The 18,874-nt window shown below is 57.6% G+C and overlaps 2 protein-coding genes across 3 annotated transcripts in view; both read left to right on the top strand.

Annotated features, from left to right (window-relative positions):
* Positions 1–2,954: 2,954 nt before the first annotated feature.
* PRAM1 (PML-RARA regulated adaptor molecule 1) lies at positions 2,955–9,694 on the top strand. The gene is made up of 9 exons (XM_035892997.1): positions 2,955–3,029; positions 3,688–4,369; positions 6,537–6,609; positions 7,045–7,157; positions 7,477–7,531; positions 7,840–7,933; positions 8,217–8,379; positions 8,998–9,031; positions 9,646–9,694. Exons 2-9 carry the CDS (start codon positions 4,246–4,248, stop codon positions 9,692–9,694), a joined length of 705 nt encoding a protein of 234 aa, XP_035748890.1. The 5' UTR covers positions 2,955–3,029; positions 3,688–4,245.
* Positions 9,695–11,019: 1,325 nt separating this feature from the next.
* The window catches only part of LOC104125043 (excitatory amino acid transporter 5), a 15,345-nt gene continuing 7,490 nt past the window's right edge, over positions 11,020–18,874 (top strand). For both annotated transcript variants that reach the window (XM_009637440.2, XM_035893005.1), the window contains exons 1-5: positions 11,020–11,333; positions 13,790–13,869; positions 16,161–16,373; positions 17,145–17,187; positions 18,376–18,598. In XM_009637440.2, the coding sequence (XP_009635735.2) occupies positions 11,151–11,333; positions 13,790–13,869; positions 16,161–16,373; positions 17,145–17,187; positions 18,376–18,598 (742 nt within the window). In that variant the 5' untranslated portion in view covers positions 11,020–11,150. The remainder of the gene's footprint in view (positions 11,334–13,789; positions 13,870–16,160; positions 16,374–17,144; positions 17,188–18,375; positions 18,599–18,874) is intronic.

The following is an 18,874-nucleotide window of genomic DNA, read 5'->3' as shown; positions in this document are numbered from 1 at the left end:
GGGTTCCCTGTCACCCCCTGTCCCCCCCCCAGGGCTCCTCAGCCTCCCTCCCCCCAGACAGGGCTCTGCCCTCTGGAAGCAGCGCTGGAGCCGTGGGGCGGGCGGTGGGCCACCATATGTATCCAACACGAGAGTTCCTGGCAAGAGGAAGACGAGAGACCCAGATTAAAAAATGTCGGCATTGTGGTTTGGAAAATGAGACTTTCCCATGTTATTGGCTACTGTCCAGCGGTCCAGGATGCGAGGGTCAAGAGCCACAACCAGTCATGTGAACTGCTGGTGGAAGAGGCGAAAAAGAAGGACTGGGTGGTAATCCTGGAACCGCTGTTGAGAGATGAGAAAAATGAATTGTATAAGCCAGACTTGGTATTTGTTAATGAAAACCAAGCCTTGGTGGTGGATATAGCCGTAAGATACGAAAGCAAGTTAACATCTCTGAAAGATGCAGCAGCAGAAAAAGTTAAGAAATATCAACATTTGAAAAATCAAGTACAAGAACTAAGCAATGCCAGTACCATCAAATCTATGGGATTTCCGATGGGTGCACGTGGCAAGTGGCACTTGGACAATTATGAATTATTGAAAGAACTTGGACTCTCTGGTTCCCGACAAGAAAAGGTCGCCCACCGATTACCAAATAGGGCACTATTTTCTTCTGTGGACATTGTACATATATTCGCCAGTAAAGCGCGGGTTACTGAATGTAATTCGTAAATAATAATGAATTTAATAAACTTATTGTAGGGCTAGAAGCGGCCGCGCAGAGAAGGGGGACAAAAGCTTGTGAGTGGGTGAACAATCTGACTATGGCGGATAGCATGTAGGGATGTATGGACTCCATTTTCATGACGCGTCTTATAAATTTTGGATTTGACAAATCATTACCAACTTTGTCCAAGGTAGACAGGCCACCTACACTTAACCCAGAAAAGAAACATGTATGGTTTTATACATGTCCTGTGCCCCCATGTCAGCTCCCTGCGGGTCTGCTGTGGGACCTCCCGACACCCCACTCCCGTCCTGCCTCCAGCTGGGGGGATCAAACCCTCCAGTGCCCCCCTTGGGCACCCACGGCCCTCCGCAGGACCCTCACGGACCACCACCCTTGGCCAACGTGTGCCCGTGCCAGCCCTCCCCACGTCCTTGGTGCCTTATCCTTGACACCATCCCCAGGCAGGCGCCACCGCGGGCGCTGCTGGTGGGACATCTTCCCAAAGGGCTGGAGGGACACGCCACCCCGGGGCGTGACATCCCTGCCACGGGGCTTGACTCAACCTCTCGGACCTTTCCTGTCTCTGAGGCAATAAACGGTGAAACCAGGACGTTTCAACACAGAGATGGCCCAACTCGGGGCCGTGCCATGCAGAGCGCTTCCCCTGCTTCCCGGCAGAGCTCAGCTCTTCAGTGGAGCAAATCTCCCCGTTTGGGATGTGCCGGAAAGCCACAGCCCCCTCCCCAGCCCTCCCGCACGCCTGCAGAGCTCAGCTGCGTGGGGCCGTGCTGGTTTTGCCGTGCAACCCCTGCGAATCACCTCCACACTCTGCAGGTCCCATGGGGCTCTGAAGACCTGACCTGCAGCGGGCTCACCTCGGCCACCACCAGACGAGAGCGTAACCCGCCCTCCGGTCCTCGCAGCAGCCCGTCCCTCGCATCCTGGAGTCGCTCCCTGAACCCCAGGCTCTTTTCTGGATGAGACTCGTGGGCAGCAGGGCTTGGTGGGCTTCAAGCTTCCCAACAGCAGGAGAGTCCAAGCTAGTGGTGCACCAAGGGCTGCTGCTCCTCCTCCTCTTTCTCCTCCTCCTCGTGCTGTTTCACGATCAGACTACAGCGACTTCCTGGCGTTGCACACAGCTTCTCACCAACCATTAGGAAAGAGCTTCTGGTTTCAGGGGAGGGGGACTTCGGAGAGGATCTCCTTGCACAAGTCCTTCTGCTTGGATGCCTCCGGTGGCCTTTAGAAAGGAGGTGAGCACGCAGGAAAGTGACCGCTGATGGAAAATGGTGAGTAAGAGCCGGACCTGGGCAGCGCCGGACCTGGGGATGGGGGGGGAGCAGAGCCGTGTCTCCTGCTTGGAAAGGCTTTGGCAGTGTGGTGTCCTTGCGAGGGGCTGGATTCTGCCAAGACCCTCGTTCCTCCCGGAAAACTAAGTCCTCCTGTACGTCTGAGCTGGCCGGAGCTTCTGAGGTCTCTGACCTGTTCCTGGGCTGAGTGTGAGATTTGCCGGGTGACGTTGGACCGGATATAAAATCCGTGAAAGGGGAGAGGGCCCCACTCGGCCACTGAGTCCAGGAGAGCACCCGCCAGGGCAAGATGTGTGGAAAAAAGCTGGAACTGATCATGGTGACAGCGGTGCTGCATCCCACAGGTACACCTGAGGGCTCTGCGGGAGTCCCAGCTCCAAAATTGATGGTACAAACCTCTGAATCATTCCGGTGCCAAAAATCCCAGCAGCATGCTTGGGAATCTGGCAAAAAGTTGCTTTTTTTCACCAGTTTGGGTGAAAGCCCTGCTGCGGGGTGGGCAGGAAACTGAATTTGTGCTGCTTCACCACAGGCCGCGCTCAGAGTGCCGCCGCATTTGCAGCCTTGACCGGGGAAACTGGGGTGAGCGCCTGGGGATGCGAGGGGCGCTCGCATTTATTTGGGTATCTGTACATTTGAGCACGGACATCTACAAATGTTGCGCCAGCTGCTTTGCACATGAACCCCTCTGTTGTGAAAGAAAAAAATTACGCAAGCCCAAACCCAAACTGAAATCCCAGAAGGAGGAGAACTTCAAAATCAAAGCCGAGGGCAAGCGGAACAGCCAGCTCCGGTGCAAAGAGACGCTGTGGTCCGGGGGCAGGGGGGTGGGAGAAAGATGGGGGAGGGCAAGGTGATCCCTCCCCTCCCGTAAGGTCCATCTGAGAAGCTTAGGAAAAGTGTAACCCCATCCCACCTGAGTTCTGTGCTGTACCTCAAACCTGGCTCGCTTCTTCCAAAAGTCAGCCAGAATCCCAGCAGCCTGTCCCTGGAGGCTTCAGAAAAAGGTGCTTTTTGGTGGTTCCGAGAGCGGAGGCAGCTCTGTGCTGGGGCCAGCGTGTCCCAGCTCACGCATGCACGGTGTGAGCAGCACAGGAAACGTGCTGGTCAGAACAGCAGAGCAGATCTGCTGCCTCTTGGGCATTTTTTTTTTTTTCCATGCAGGCTTTGGTGGGATGAGTTCCAGCAGCACCGTCCTGGGTTGACCTCCAGGGAGGGATGCTGATGGCTCTCTGGGGCCTCCCCCACCAACTCCTGCCTGACTACTCTGGGTTCACTTCATGGGAACCAGGACGGGGCAAGGCAGGTTGTTCCCATCTGAGCCCTGGGCAAGCTCTAGATCTCAAATTCTGCCCTCAGGAGCTTTGCTTTTATAATCCCCTGCCCCATCCCTCTGTTTTGGTGGTCCCTGGTAGTGGTGGAGCAGACCAAAAGACTCTATGGAACACCTCCTGGATGCCCTCATGGTGCTGGGACCTCTTCCCCATCTGGTGCAGCCCGGGGGTGTTTTCTCAGGCACGCTCCGGGACTGCTTTGAGCAAAGAGCACTTCTCATGGATGAGGCTTGGTGTCAGGTCGTGGTGAAGAAATGCTGCGTTCCCCAGGGGGTCTTTGACTCGTTTTCCTCCCTGGTGTTTTAACTGGAGCTTTTCTTAATGGTTGCAGACACATCTGGAGGGGAAAGAGGCCGTGGTGAGGCACCTGCAGGCAAAGCTCAAAGGGAACAGGACAGACCGTCCCGAAGCGGGTGCCTGGCCCAAGAGTCGCCCTGCAGCATCCCCTGCAACGGAGCCAGGAGAGACCCCCGCGCCAGGCTCCAAGGGTGAGCCACCTCCCAAGCCCCTCCAGACCAGGAGGGTGGACTTCAGCAGGGCTTCTCCGTCTCGTAGTAAAGGTCAGAGTGTGGTACAGCGTTTGCCTCCTCATCCTGGCTGTGAGACCCCGGGATGGAAGGTGCAACTGAAGAAGGGGATTGCTCAAGATGCCAGCTTCCCCCCAGCCCCTGCAAAGCCAGGAGTGGGAGATGCATTGAACAAGGAGGTGGGAGACACCTCCGATCTTCCCCTGAGAAACCCAGCCCAGCAGACATGGCCACTTGCCAAAGACAAGGGTGCTCCAGTGGTTCCTGCCAAAGGCCAAGCCTCCCTGGACACCGTGGGAAGCCCCCGTGGGACAGGGCACCCAGCTCTGCCTCGGAGGAAGCCTTTGCCACACATCAAGGCAATGGGACCAAGGCCAGCCAAGCCCAGGCGCCCTCCTGTTGTGGATCTGGAGAAGTTTGGTGCGGCTGCACATCCTGGGATGCCCGGCCGTCCTGCCACGGAGCCACCAAGGAGCACACAGCCGGGTATGGCCAGGCACCAGCAAGTCCCCCAGAGAAGGATGACTCTCATTCAGGAAGGAAAATCTCCCCAGTTAGGGTCTGGAGCTCCTGGAGATGGAAATATTGGAGGGGCTGATGGAGAGGTGGGGGCTGGTAATGCCAAAGAGGCCTTTATAGGCATAGCACGAGGAAAGGAATGAGAGAGAAGGACAGCAAGTGAAGAAACGAAGGGGACTAAGTGCCCTGTCCCTGTCTGGGGACAGATATCAGGCTCTGGGGTGCTTGTAGGGAGCAGGGTTGGAGTAAGTACCATGAGGGATGCTGACAAACTGGAGGGAGCCCAGTGCAGGGCACTAAGATGGTTGGGGGCTGGAGCACATGGGGAAAGAGAGGCTGAGACCCAGGCTTGTTTGGCCGGGAGGAGAGATAGCAAAGGGGAGATCCTCTCACTGCCCACAGCTACCTGATGGGAGGAGAAGATGGAGCCAGGCTCTTCCCAGAGGTGCCCAGGAGCAGGACCAATGGGGACGGGCATGAGCTGCAGTAGGGGAAATTCCAGTTTGAGATTAGGAGAAGGCTCTTTCCTGTGAGAGTGGTGCAGCCCTGCGGCAGGCACCAGGGAGATGGGTATCTCCATCCTTGGAGATATCCTGTTGTCACCTAGACGAGGCCCTAAACAACCTGCTCCAGCTCTGAGGCCAGCCCCGCTCTGAGCAGGAGGTTGGATGATGCTCCAGAGGTCCTTTCCAACCACTCCACCCTTGTGTGGCTGTAAGAGCAGACAAGCCTGACTGGTGAGAAGCTGCACTGGTCTCCATCCCATGGGCAAGAAGCACTTACCCACCCTTTGGCCAAGGGGCAGAGGCTCTCTGAAGCTGGCAGCACGTTGCCTGCAACACCATCCACCTCCAAGCCTGAGGGAGCTGCTGAGCCTCCCCAGGCACAGCCAGAGGTATCGCCGCCAGGGCCACGGTGCTGGCTTAGTGTGCCCTCCTTACCGGCTGTCCATGGGATGCAGGGCTTGGTGCCTCTTGGACGTGGTGATTCTCCATTCAGCATGAGCCCTGCCACACTCCAATGTGGCCTTCCAGATCTGGGCAGAATTGTTGGTTTCTAACAGCTGCCGCTCTGCTAATCCATGCTGTGGGTGACAAAATGTGTTTCAAATCCTCTTTCTTCCTCAACTCCTCCAAGTTCTTCTTCACCACCCCACATAAAAGATGGTTCCTCATTAACCAGCTCATGCCACAGACATGGGGCAGAGGGCAACCATGAGAGCAGAGCCTCTCTTCCTCATGAGAACTGCAAAAACGAGCTGGTTTATGTTATTATTAAAGACATGATTACTGTATGAGCACTCAGGGGCCTTTCTCAGGCTTGGCCATGCCGTCGTGCTGGGAGATGCTCACCCACCAAGACGGGCCCCGGCCCTGGGCTGAGTGGCCCTGGCAGAGGAGGGAGTGATCTGCTCTCCACATGTCCTACAAACCAGCAGTTTTCAAGTGTTTATTCGTCTGAGGCATATTTGAACACCATTATTTTAGTTAATTTTTAGGGCAATCTTACTATCTTTAGAGCCTGGTATATGATTGCGCATTTCTTGGTACAATAACCCAGCAGAGCTGCGATGTCGTACCACAGATCTTTGTGCCATTTGTTGGTTGGCCTGGTTGACCAGGCTGGGGACAGCTACAATTCTGGTGACAAAAATAAGGGGACCTTAGCAGCCATGTAGGTGTGCCGGCGATCGTGCAGGGCGCAGCAGCGTGTGCTGGCTGATGATGCTCCTGAGCACATGGAGGTATCCAGGACTTGCCCTGACTCGGGTACAGATCTGGAGTTGAGGGTTTTTGACACATTCAAAATACCCATTTTGGCCTCTTCCCCTCCCCTTTCATCACTGGTCCAGGGAGAAAGTAACATTAGGGACATAAGAATGGGAAAATATATATTAAAACTCCCCAGTGAGCTCCCCAATGAGCCATGCCCCAGTGTGCTGGGAGGAAAGAAAATCTGCAGATGGGGTAAAAACACCTCACCGGGTCCAGACATGCAGTCAGTTTTATCTCCCCACATCCCTCTGCACTAAATCTAACCCAGGGCGGCTCTGAGCCTCCGGGTGGGTAATGAGTCAAGGAGAAAATGTGAAATAATCCCTCGCTGCTCCCTCCCGTTCCTCTTTCTACTATAGGTTACCTGAAACCAGGCCACGTTGCGTCAGCCCCAGCACGGTTCCCACCGCAGGATGCTCCGAGTGCAGCAGGGTAAGGACTGAGGCCGCACTTTTATTCTAGGTGGCTTCCAGGCTGTCCCAACCCAGTGGGAAGGGCACAAGAGGGAACAGCAAGAGGGTCCTTGGGTTCTTCTCCCTGCTCCTGGAGCCCAGCGTGGGATGGCACCTTGTGCAGGCAGCTCCCGCGGTGCAAAGCGCCATCCTTCACGGGCTGCACTGCCGCCCAGGTCTGGCTGCTGCCATCGTGCCCCGCTGCCCATCTCCTGCACCCCAGGCTGCTGTGCCGCGCTGCCGAGCCTTGCGAGGAGCTGCTGTCCCGTGGCACAGAACTGCTGTCCCGCTCTGCCCCAGACCCGCGGCCAACCCACGGGCAGCCCACCCTCCTGCTGGCAGCCTCGGTCCTGCCCTTGGCCCCCAGTGCCGTCGCTGCAACAGGGCTTCCTAATCGCTGTCTGCCTCATCGCAGGGATGAAGATGAGGTGTACGATGACGTAGAGCCCGTTGGGCTGCTCCAGAGAGGCCAAGGCTTTCCGCTGCCCCCCGTGTCCCGGCCGCCAGCGTACCCCAGCCCCAGAGGAGGTGGGTACAGGAGGGGCTGGGATGCCAGTTGGGATGAGCACTGTAGCTCAGAGCTTCAAGGCCCCAACAAGCCATGGGCAGCAGCAGAGCCCGGGCTGAGCCTGCTGCTCCCATGCACGGGAGGGCGATGGGTTTCTCTGCTGCCTTGTAAATGAGCATGTGAAACCCTGATCCCCCCCACGCTCAGGAAACAAACTCAGGGTTTGGTCCCAGGAAGAGAAAGCTCTTGCTGCTGTTGCAGCCTTGTGTCCTGTCTCAGCAGGTGCCTACACCTCATAGCAGCCTCATGGCAGCACCTCTCCCGGATTTGGTTTTACAGGTGGAGACGCCGGTCGAGCCTCTAACAAGGTTGCCTTGCTGAAAGCTGTACAGAGGTAACAGGGGGGTTTACTCTTTCTAAGGGTCCCAAAATGGCCAGGGCTCCTTGCTGCTGACAAAGCTGGTGGTTCAATGGTCTCTGCTGGGCTTGCAATAGAAATTCCCGTGGCGAAGAACAAAAGCAGCAGGTTTAAACCTGGCCTGAGCGTTCCAGCAGCTCTGGAGGGAGGCCCCTTTGGGCGCTAGGGGAGAGCTGGTGCAGGCAAATGCGATGGGGCTGCAGCTGGGGGGGGGGGCAAAGGGGAAGGGAGGGAGCAGAGCATGGGGACACCTGAGCTTTCTGTGACTCGCAACGACTCTGCAGAGAAGCCCAGATCTCGCGGAAGATGAAGCCAATGACACTTAAGGAATGCAAGAAGGAAGAGAAGATAGACAGGGAGTTTCAGAAGAAATTCAAGGTGAGCAGCAACGCGTGATTGCTTATCCCTCGAAGCTCCCCCTTACCTCCCGGGAAGGGCGCAACGCAATGGCAGAGAGGAGCTGTGCTCCGCAGAGAGCAGCCGATACCCAGGCCACAGCTGCCCTGCTCCCCACTGAAACATCCCCAGGTCAGACCAGTCCCACAGGCCATGTGGCTGGAGAGGGATCTGCTTTTTCCAAGAGGGGCGAGCGGTTGGAGCTGCCCGGCTCACGCGCCCCTGGGGTGGCTGCCGAGCTGCAGTGCTGCTGTTTGTGTTTCAGTTCGAAGGAAGCATCAGTGTCCTGACTCAGATGATGGTCGACCCCGCAGTGACGGAGAAGAGGGGCGGAGGGAAGAACCTGCCGCTGAGACGAGGAGAAATTCTTGATGTCATTCAGTTTACAAATCAGGAGCAAATCCTCTGCCGAAACAGCCAGAGGAGGTGTAAGTCTCTGGGGGCTGAGGCTTTGCCTGCAGCAGGGATCACAGCACACAAAGTTTTGGGAACAAGTTTCTTCGTGCGCACACACCCCAGGACAGCAGGAGATGTCCCCTTCCCGTTAGGCAGACCTGGCGTGTACCCTGGGTCTCAAATGTTCCCGCTTCTCTTTACACAAATGTCCCGCTATTCCTCCTGCTCGGCACCAGCATTGCTGCTGTCAGCGGGGCTTGTCGCCTCCCTCTGCTAAAAGCCTCCGCACTGCCCGGAGCCTCTCGTCCACCAGCCCGGCACATCAGGCTTTGCCGTAGGCAGGGACTCCACAAGCCGTGTTTGCACCGAAGGGCGAAATGGCTGCAGATCCCCCTGGCAGAGGCAGGGACCAGGCTCTTCCCCGCCAGCTGCTGCCCGGTGTGGCAGGCTCCTTCCCTGCATCGCCCTGGGCAGGTTCCTCCCAAGGGTCCAGCTTGGCTTCCCAAAGCCGGGCTCCTCCCTGCCCCCAGCTCTCCCTGGGGATGCGAGATGTTGCTAAACCCTGGCTGTCCTGGGCAGGGGCAGGGGCTGGGGTGAGACCCTCCCATGCCCCAGCACAACCTGACTTGCTTTTCCTTGCTCTGTTGCAGATGGGTACGTGCCCCGGGCTGTGATGCTGCACCTGTGAGTACCTCTTCCCCAGCCCCTGCCTCCCCTCTGCACAAGCTGTAGCAATCGCCCAGCGAGTGCTCAGCACCAAAACAGCCCTGGCCATTGAGCGCCAACTCAAAACCATCCAACCCAGGCAGTGATCATAAGTGTAACACCAGCCAGTTACCCTGGGGGTGGAACCTGCCACTTCTGGTGTCAGGAGAGGTTCTGGCCCTGGGGACAACTTCCTGGGGCACTGGAAGCCCTCCCCAAGCTGTGGTCCCTCAGGTGGGACCTGTCCAGACGCTGTTCAGATGCTGCTGGTGGCACGGCACGACAGGCCAGTGCTGCCCCTCCACGCGGCCAGGTCTGCGGCTCCCAGCAGCCTGGGATGGGGCCAGCGTCCACGCACAATGCGAGAGGGGCCAGAGCCGTGCTCACCCCACGCTGGAGGATCCCCCCTCTGCGGTGAGAGCACGAGGCTGGGAGGAGGCGGCTGGGGCTGTGTGGAGGTACCAGAGCCCGTAGAGATGTTAGGAGAGAAGGGAGAGGCGCGGCAGCAGGAGCTGGCCCTTGCCTCAGCATCAAGAGGTGGTGGGGACATGGCAGACCAGACTGCTCACAGCTCCCCGTCTTTTTTCTCGCAGGGACACTGACATCTATGACGACGTCCTCCCCCCCCCTCCCTTTCTGTGATTCCCTCACTCTGGGACGTCCCTGCCTTTCTCTCGGTTCCTTGCAGGTCCTCATGTTCCTTTGTTCCCAATTATTTGGACTTCCCTGCACCCTTTCCCTTCTCAGCTTGATCCCTCCACTTGCTGCCAGCCCCAGGGACCCTGCAATGTCCTTTGAGATGTCCCTGATCCCCCAGACAACTTGGGATGCCCTTTCCTGAGCAGTTCCTCACCCCTGGCATGCAAACTCCATCCCCCGGCTCACAGACAGCTCTGAAGACGGAGCTGAATGGAGATAACTGCACTTCAGCCGTGCCAGTGAGCAAACAGTTTATCTAATTCTGCCTGGCAGGTTGAGCGATCCATGCTAAAGCCAAAGGCACAAGACGGCGCGGACAGAGACCTCCCCAGGGACCGAAATGTGAAAAGCACTGTGTGCCATGCTCCTGCTTTGGAAGGAGCTCTGCTTCCTCCGAGGCAGCCTCCAAAAGCCACCGCGTCCCTGCCAAAACAGCGGCGAGGCCGTTCAGCGCTGCGGGGCTGCAAGGATCCTGTCCCACAGGGGCAAGGTGTTCAAAGAGATCCTCAGGTCAAGCCTTCTCCTTGGCTTTGTTCTGTCTGCGTAAAATACGGCAGTGGTTTGAGAGGCTTTCGTGGTCTTATTTGTGGGTGGGTAGGGTTAAAATCTGAGCCAGAGAGGGTTTAATTTGGAGAGGTTTTAATAAGTCCCCATCCCCAGAGCATCCTCAGCCTGGGAATGCCCTAAACCCACCCACCCCCTCCTTCAGCTGCCTTCTGCACCACCCTCCTGCCCCAGTGAGGCTCCTGAGCCAAACGGGACCCAGAAATATTCTAAAATATTGTGGGCAGCAATGGTTATTGCCCAGGCATCCCAGCAGCATCCCGCGGCCTTGGGGCGGGTTCCCTGCAGAGCTGGGGGCGGGGGGTGGATCTGCTGAGGTCGATATTCCCAGGGGAACATCCAGCATCACCCGTTGCTGCCTTGGGCTGATGGTCTGTGCGGATCCGCACAGGAATCTTTCCATGAAGTGGGAAAGGGTCTTCCCTTGCAAGCTTTGCCCTCACGAAGCCCCCACAGAAGGGGGTGCGCTTGCAGTCGATGGGAGCACAAATCCTGCGGCTGCAGGACCCAGAACCTTTTGGATGAGCAACTGTGACGGGAAGGGGCTTCTGGGGCGGAATCCCTGCTCTCAGCCTGCAGCGTGCGGACCTGATCCCGGAGGGTTAACCTGGGAGGGTTCAGCATCACACGGCTGGATGCCAAGCCCAGATTAACCAGTTGAAGACTTTCCATTACGGGAAAGGCTCCCACATAGCCCCGAAGCTTTTGGTCCCCGGGATTAGCCACTGGCACACTCGGCTCCCAGCAAAGGGCAGGGGTCCGTCGGCACGGTGGTGCCCAAGGCGATGAACGGGGCCGGGAGCTGCTCCGAGGGGCATCGCCTGGGTGGCTGAGGATGACCATGTGGGAGCGGGTCAGGAGAGCTTTGCTGAACTCGCTGTCCGCGGCCTTCCTGCGCGTCTGGAAGTGGGTACGGGCTTTCTGGTGTAAAAATGGCCTCTTGACCCTGTCGATGCTGTCGGTGGCCACCGGGTGCCTCCTGGGGTTCCTGCTGCGGGCGCTGGAGCTGACGGAGCTGGTAAGTCTGGCGGGGACGGGGACGATGGGGATGGGAGCAAGGGGGATGGAGTGGGGCAGTCAGGGCACCCAGCAAGACATCACCATCAAGGGCCCCAAACGGGCACAGCCCCAAAAGCAAAAGCTCCTGGCCCAACCCCTCCCCCCCCACCTCTCAGGGCCGGTTTCTCCCAATGGCTTTTCTCTCTTTTTTTTGACCAAAAAGCTGCCAACAAATGCCAAAGCTGCAGGACAAATCCTGCCCCCCTCCACTGGGAGTGAGGGGCTCCAGGCACAGATCCCATGGGACTGCAGGAGCCTCCAGGTGGGATGGGGATGGGAAAGGGGGGAATGGATGCTCGGCTGCTGGATGCTCAGTAACAGGCTCCTCCCAACACGAAGAGTAGCGCCGGTGCTCGAGGGATGAGCTCCTCCTGTTACCGCCCCCAGCTGCACAGATCCTCAACCAAAGCACGTTCAGATCCTCAACGAAAGCACGTTTCCACGCTCTGGAGAAGGCCCAGCAGATAAAGACAGGGTTGGTGGAGAGCTTGGGGGGCTTCCAGGGGTCACCTTCCCCTGAGGACCCTTGGGGACAAGCGCGTTGGAGAAAAATGTGCCTAAAAGGTGCGTTGGCTCAGCGCTGTCTAGGAGCTTCCACGTGGCTTTAATGACATCGGGCGCCCTGGCTGCGGCTCAGCCCTGATCTTCAGCTGGGCTGGCTGAGCCTGGGAGAGGGGACGCTGCTTCGGGAGGGCTCGGCTGGTGCTGGAACATCCCCGTGTCACCCGCAAGGATTTAGCAAAGTCCTGTCACTTCAATTACGCCCTCCAGCATCACCGCCCACAGCGGGGATGATCTTGTTACTTAATGGAAGCCGGGCGTAATCTCCCCGCGCCTGGTGCATGCGCCCGCGAGAGCCCAGGCTGGAGGCCAGCAGAGCCTGGGGGCTCCTGCCCCTCGTCCTGCCATGCGCCGAGTTCATCTGTCCTCTGCCCCCAGCCCATCCTGCCCCATTGCCACAGCCCTGCATGTGGGCCCCAGCCATCACTTCTCCCCGTTACAGACTTTTGTCCTGAAAATTGATGAAGGGCTGGAGAAGCCACCATTCCCCACTTTCCTCCCTGCAATGGGAAAGTGTCTCCAAGCTGAGAAACCCACTGGCAAAAGAGACGCCACTCAAACCTTGCACCCGGCTGGACCCACGTGGCTCCTCTCTACATGAGCTCCCCAGGGCGATCAGCCAAGTTTAGGCCAGATGGGTGGGTTAGCACAGGGACAGCAGTGTGGAGCTTTTATTTTAATAGTTTGCCTTGGCATCCCTCGAAGCCCGGTGGTGTTCGTTACTTTGGAGGAACCAGAAGTACCTGCTTGGCTTGGGGCCATCTCAGACCTGACCCTGACACCTCTACAGTGGCACAGGGAAAGGCTGGGGGGCGGGGAGGGTGGGAGGGAAGGTGGGTGGATGGAGGGATGAAGGGAGGCATGGAAGGAACTCAGCAGCCAGAATGATGGTGGATGGAGAGATGGACGGAGGGATGACGGATGGATGGATGGATGGATGGAATGAAGGATGGATGGAATGATGGATGGATGGATGGTGGGTAGAGGTAGGGAAGGATGGATGGTGGATGAAGGGAGGGAGGGAGGGAAGGATGGTGGATAGATGGATGGTGGATGGAGGAATGGATGGATGGATGGAAGGACAGGTGGATAGTGGATGAATGGATGGATGGATAACAGGACAGATGGACGAGGGATGGATGGATGGATGAAGGGATGGATGGATGGATGCTGGATGGAGGGATGCTGGCCAGGTGGCTGCCGGTCTCACAGACCTCTCACTCTTCTTTCGGTCATGGCTGTGGGATCCAGGCTTTGGGGGCCTCCAGGCAGCCCTTCCCCATGCCCACGTGAGGAGAAGTGGGGGAGTGTAGGCAGGGGATGGATGCCACAGGGTGGAAACCTCCCTTGGGAAACCATGAGGCTGCTCTGCAGATGGGCCGGACACCTGGGCTCTCCCTGAGCTCAGCTTTGCCATTTGCAGCCACCAGGTAATTCCACCTTCAGCTGCCAGGACCAGGCTGCACCTGACAGCTTCGGGGCAGTTTTGCATGTGCAGTCGAGCCTCTGCTCCCCAGTGACAAGTGCAGCGACATTTGGGAGGAGACAGCGGTGGGGCCATGGGCACCATTCCCTAGAGGGTGATGGACCTGAGGATGCTTTTGGGAAGGGACCGGCCCCACACGCCCCTCTCCAGTTCACAGTCGGGTTTCCCACGTGTCCAGTATTTCCCATCCTTGACGCAGCTCCTGGTAAGGGGAACAGTGCTGCAAGGAATGGCCGCTGGCTCGGAACCAAGCTCAGAGCTGGGTCTGGTTGGGAAAAAGGCAAATTTATCAGGTGTGAGCCCTTCGCCCATGATCAGTGTCCACTTCTCAGCTCTCCCCTGACACAACGGCTCTGCTCCATCTGCAGGAGAAGCAATATTTTTCCTTTCCTGGCGAGCTCCTCATGAGGATGTTGAAGATGCTGATCCTGCCCTTGATCACCTCCAGGTAAGACATCATCTTCTGCTCCTAAAGTACCATCTCTCCAGCACATTAAGGAGATTGTCCTGTGATCCCCCGTTGAGGACATCACCCCAAAACTGCCTGGGGTGAGAACAACCCTGGCCCCAACCAGCATTCCCTGGCTTGGTGGCCATCAAAGCCCATGACTTCCCAGCGATGGTCTGGGACAAATCCTCACCTGGATTTGGTAGACACCTACACCCAGGTGAGATTGAGATACATGCACTGGCCAGGGTGTTTTCCTTCTTGCTGGGCTCAGCCAGCTGGCAATGCCAGGACCATCCGTGGGCAGCTGATGGTGGGCAGCTTAAACTCAAAGCAGATTTCCTTATTTAGAGGGTTTTGAGAAAGTTTGGGTGGAAGCCACAAGCATCTCTCAGTGTTGTGCCTGCGTTTGCAAATCCCACTTTTATCAGCCTGTCCAGATCTAGAAATAAGGAACAGAGCTGACAGAGTCACCCTCCTGTCTAAGCAAGGCCTTGACAAGCGTACGTGGATTTACATAGTTTAAACCATTGCTGGCACGTGTGCATCAGAAATACCCAAGCAATTAGCTCTTAGTTCCCTTGAGGACGTGCCACTTCTCTATTGTTTTTCAGAGCTTCCTTGCTGTCCCATCTGCCTCTGGTTCCCTTCTGGGAGCAGTGTGGTCTCTTTCCTGGCCACATTTGGCCTTTTCTGTAGCCGTCCTTGCAGACGTGCTTTCTTTTCCCCTCCAGTATTTCACATCCCCTTCCCCGAGGCACTGCCTGGGTCCTCCTTCGCTCTCGGGGTGCTCTCAGCCCTCCTTGCAGCTCAGCGATGCTGGGTCGCCCCAGCCGACCACTGTCCCTCCTGCAGGCGCGGGGTCTGGACAGGGCTCCCAGGACTTTCCTTGCATGTTGAATTGAACCAGGCTTTTTTCTTATTTAATTACCGAGTGATGGTGAAACGGCATCTTCCCTCTATGCACCGTCCAAGGGGACTGGGAGCGCTCTGTGGATGGATTTGTCCAGGTTGGGGCTCAGCTCTGGAGCTCCCCAAGCCTTGCACTGGAAAGCGTCACCCACCTCCGTGTTGCTTTTGTGGCCTCTCTTGAGCTCATAGAATCATAGAATGGTTTGGCTTGGAAGGGACCTTAAAGATCACCCAGTTCCAACCCCCTGCCATGGGCAGGGACATCTTCCACTAGACCAGGTTGCTCAAAGCCCTGTCCCACCTGGCCTTGGAACACTTCCAGGGATGGGGCATCCACAACTTCTCTGGGAAACCCGTTCCAGTGCCTCGACACTCTCAGAGTGAAGAATTTCTTCCTTATGTCTAATATAAATCTCCCCTCTTTTAGTTTAAAGCCATTACTCCTTGTCTTATCACTACATGCCCTTGTAAAAATTCCCTCTCCAGCTTTCTTGAAGGCCCCCTTCAGCTACACGGTCTCCCCGCAGCCTTCTCCTCTCCAGGCTGAACAACCCCCACTCTCCCAGCCTGTCCTCACAGGAGAGGGGCTCCAGCCCTCGGATCATCTTCGTGGCCCTGCCCCGCTCAGGGGTGCTCGGGCCATCGCCGAATGCTGCCAGCAGGCTTGGCCAGGGCTCTGCAGGGCCCCGGGAGAGCCGGAGCAGTGAAAACCAGCAGCCAGGAGCTCAGTGTGGGTCTGCGTGCACACGGGGCACGCTGCAGCCCCCAAACGCTCCCGTTTGCCCCCAGTGCCAGCACCGCTGCCCGCCAGCTCTCCCTGCTGGTGCAGCCTCTAATTCTGTCTCTATCCATTTTTTTTAAAAAAGTAGCTCATGGGCTACTTCTTAGGAAAGCTTGTGCGTACGCAAAGTCTGGACCAGCAGCTCTCTCCTCGGGGGAGCGGGGCCGTCCCCACCAGGATTTATAAACCTTGCTAACGCCTTTCTTCACTGTTCGTAGTGGCACAGGGCATCAGAGATTTAGGAGCACAGCACCACAAAAAAAAAAAAAAAGAGCAGCGTTAGTTACTCACCATCAAAACACACCAAGAATATTTACTTATCCCTTGGAGAAAACAGAAAAACATGGCCAGACCTTGAAAAGGGAGGGCGAGAGGCGTCTGCTGCCCTTCACAGCTCAGCCTGGGGCGCCACAAGTCTGCCCTGGGCATGACATCCCTGTGGGCACAGGCACACGAATGTGCAGGAGCTTGGTGATGTCCTTAAGTACCGGTTAAAAGAATATCTATGGAAGCTTCTCCCAGCTTGGAGATTTTGCCCATGGGATTCATCTCGTGCAGTTTCGAGAGCAGACGCTGACCACGAGCTTTTCTGCTGCAGCCTCATGTCCGGGCTGGCCACCATGGACTCCAAGGCCTGCGGGAAGATGGGGGTGATCACCATCACCTACTACCTTTGGACAACCTTCATGGCAGTGACTGTCGGGATCATCCTTGTGGTCAGCATCCACCCTGGCGCTGCTGCCCAAAAGGACGACTACTCTGTGGGGAAAGTGGTGCTCAGCTCCGCCGACGCGTTGCTGGATTTAATCAGGTACATGACAGGATTTCGGGAGGAGCCAAGTCTATGATGGTGTTTCACAGACAAGATCTTCCCACCAGGCATTGAGTTCCTGGGAGATACTGAGATCTCAAGGGAAACGGGAGAGCTGCTGGCCGTGCTGACCTGGCACCCGTACCTCTGAGCCCAGCAGCGTGGGGTTCGTTTCTCCCCATGCATCCCCCTGGCCACGCTGTCACCCCTGCTGCTCTCCTCCCAAAGCCACCAGCAAACAGGGATAGGGCAGCAGAGAACGGGAGGATTTAAACTCCCTGCAAAGCTCAGCGGTTCTCCCTCTGCACCCCTAGCCGTGACATACCAAACCCTGCAGCTCCTTGCGCTTTGCAAGGTAAAAATGAGCCGGCGTCGGCCCAGGGCTGGATTAAAGCAGTGGACGAGGGTTAACGGGGAGGGGGTGCAGCACGGCCCCAGGGGCTGGGGCAGAATTTCCATTCCTGGGGGTATTCGATTGCCTGGACATGGCCCTGAGCCTCCCGCTCCAGCTCTGCAGGCGGTCCTGCCCTGAGCGGGGGCTGGAGGTGGCAGAGGTCCCGTCCAACCTCTGGCTTTCCATGGGTCCAGGTTACGCGTGGTTCACTGTCCCGCTCTTCACCCCCCTCTGCCCTCAGCCCGCACAGAGGACATCAAGCTGGTGCTGGCTGTAAGGGTTCTCCTCTCGGCCTCGCGCCCGCCGGCGGAGCCTCCCCGGTTGTTCCCTGTGTCCTCACGACGCGCTCTAACCCCTGCGCAATTGCTCTCTTACAGAAACATGTTTCCTTCTAACCTCATCGAAGCTTCATTCCAGCAGGTGAGTTCACCCGGCCCCACCGCCGCAGGCGGCTGGGGTGGTGCTCAGCTCCAAACGGGGCTGCTCTCCCCATCTGGGGCTCTTCCCCACTCACAGCCTGGACATGAGACGAGACGCCTCCCCTCTGCCTCCCCTTCCCTTCCCTTCCCTTCCCTTCCCTTCCCTTCCCGCTTTCTGCTCACCCCAGGGTGGGCACCCAACGGTGGCAGGGTGCTGGTGGGGGCACGGCCTCAGGGGTGCCCCTGCCTGCCCTCTGCCTAGGAGGGCAACCACCCAAAAGCAGCCCAACATCTCCTCCCTCGCCCTGCTCTTGTGCAGCGGCTTCTCGGTCCCTGGGGATCGGAGCAGGGGCAGAGGGGTGGGCAGGCAGCAGGCACGGGGAAGGGAAGCTGGAAGGAAAGGTTGGGGTGGACGAAGGGGAGAGGATGAGGAGGGGCCAGGTAGGGCGGAGGGGAGAAGGGAAAACGAGCAAACTCACTTCAGCCTTGAGCAAAGGAGGCTTGGGGGGATCTCATCCCCACATCCCAGTATCTAAGGGGGGATACAGGGAAGATGGAGACTCCCTTGTCACAAGGAGTCCCAACGGGGCATGGACACAAGTTGCTCTTAGGGAGATTCCCATTGGACACGAGAGGGAAATTTTTCCCCATGAGAACAGTCACCCATGGGAATGATCTCCCCAGGGGAGGGGTTGACTCCATCACATTGGACACTTTCAAGCCTCAGCTGGACGGGGTGCTGGGCCATCTTGGCTAGGCTGGGCTCTTGCCCAGAAAGGTTGGGCCAGATGATCCTTGAGGTCCCTTCCAACCTGGGATTCCATGATTCTATGAGAAAGCATCTGTAAAGCCCCCAGAAGGAGAGGGGTGGGGTGAAGGGGCCCCTCCACGGGGAGCACAACACTTACGCAGTGCTGCACCAGGCTCCTGCGGGGACCAGACTCACAAACGCCGTGCGTCTGCCCGGGGGAGCGCAGCCTTGCTCGGGGATGGCCGTGCTGTCTGCGGGGAGCAACCGCGGTTCCCTTTGCCTGTTTCTCACTTCTCTTTTCACCAGTAAACTGCCTGAAAAACAGACTTTGAACCTCCAGGACTGCCTGGCCCAGCGATGGCTTTGCCTCTGTGTTCAGAGCAGGATGGAGCCCCTTACCAACAGGACACTAACCTCGCTGCTTTGCTTTTGTTCCAGTATCGAACTGTTCTTGTCCCGGTGGTGAAGTCTCCCGGCTTTCCAAAGATCCCAGGGAAATCCCTCAGTTTTATTTACTTCGCACCTGACGATGAAAACCCTGAAATTCATCGGCCGGTGTTCCTCGAGCTGACCCCATCACCCGAGATGACCTACAGGACCCTGCCTGGGACCAGCAATGAGATGAACGTCTTGGGAATCGTCATCTTCTCAGCAACGATAGGTACCTGCTCAAAAGAGAACGGGGCTCGGCGCCGCGGCCCGGCACAGCTCGCAAGGCTGCTCAGTGGCGGGTGCAACCCGGGGTGGCATCTGCTGCGGCCGCGGCGCTGTGCGTGGCAGCAGGGATGCTCAGCGGCGAGGTTATCTCAGCTCTAACTGCTCAAGTCCCTGGGGACCGGGCAGAGCACGGCGCTCGTACCAACACCTTCAGCAGAACCTTCTGGAACGGAGCTCACAACAACAGGGTCGGGCCCCAAGGCAGCCGTCTTCTCCCGCT

The sequence above is a fragment of the Egretta garzetta genome, unplaced genomic scaffold (genome assembly GCF_000687185.1).
Source record: "Egretta garzetta isolate BGI_Z169 unplaced genomic scaffold, ASM68718v1 scaffold564, whole genome shotgun sequence".
In the NCBI taxonomy this organism is placed as follows: Eukaryota; Metazoa; Chordata; class Aves; order Pelecaniformes; family Ardeidae; genus Egretta; species Egretta garzetta.
Note: the sequence above shows the minus strand (reverse complement) of the source record. Positions and strands in the feature narration are given on the sequence as shown.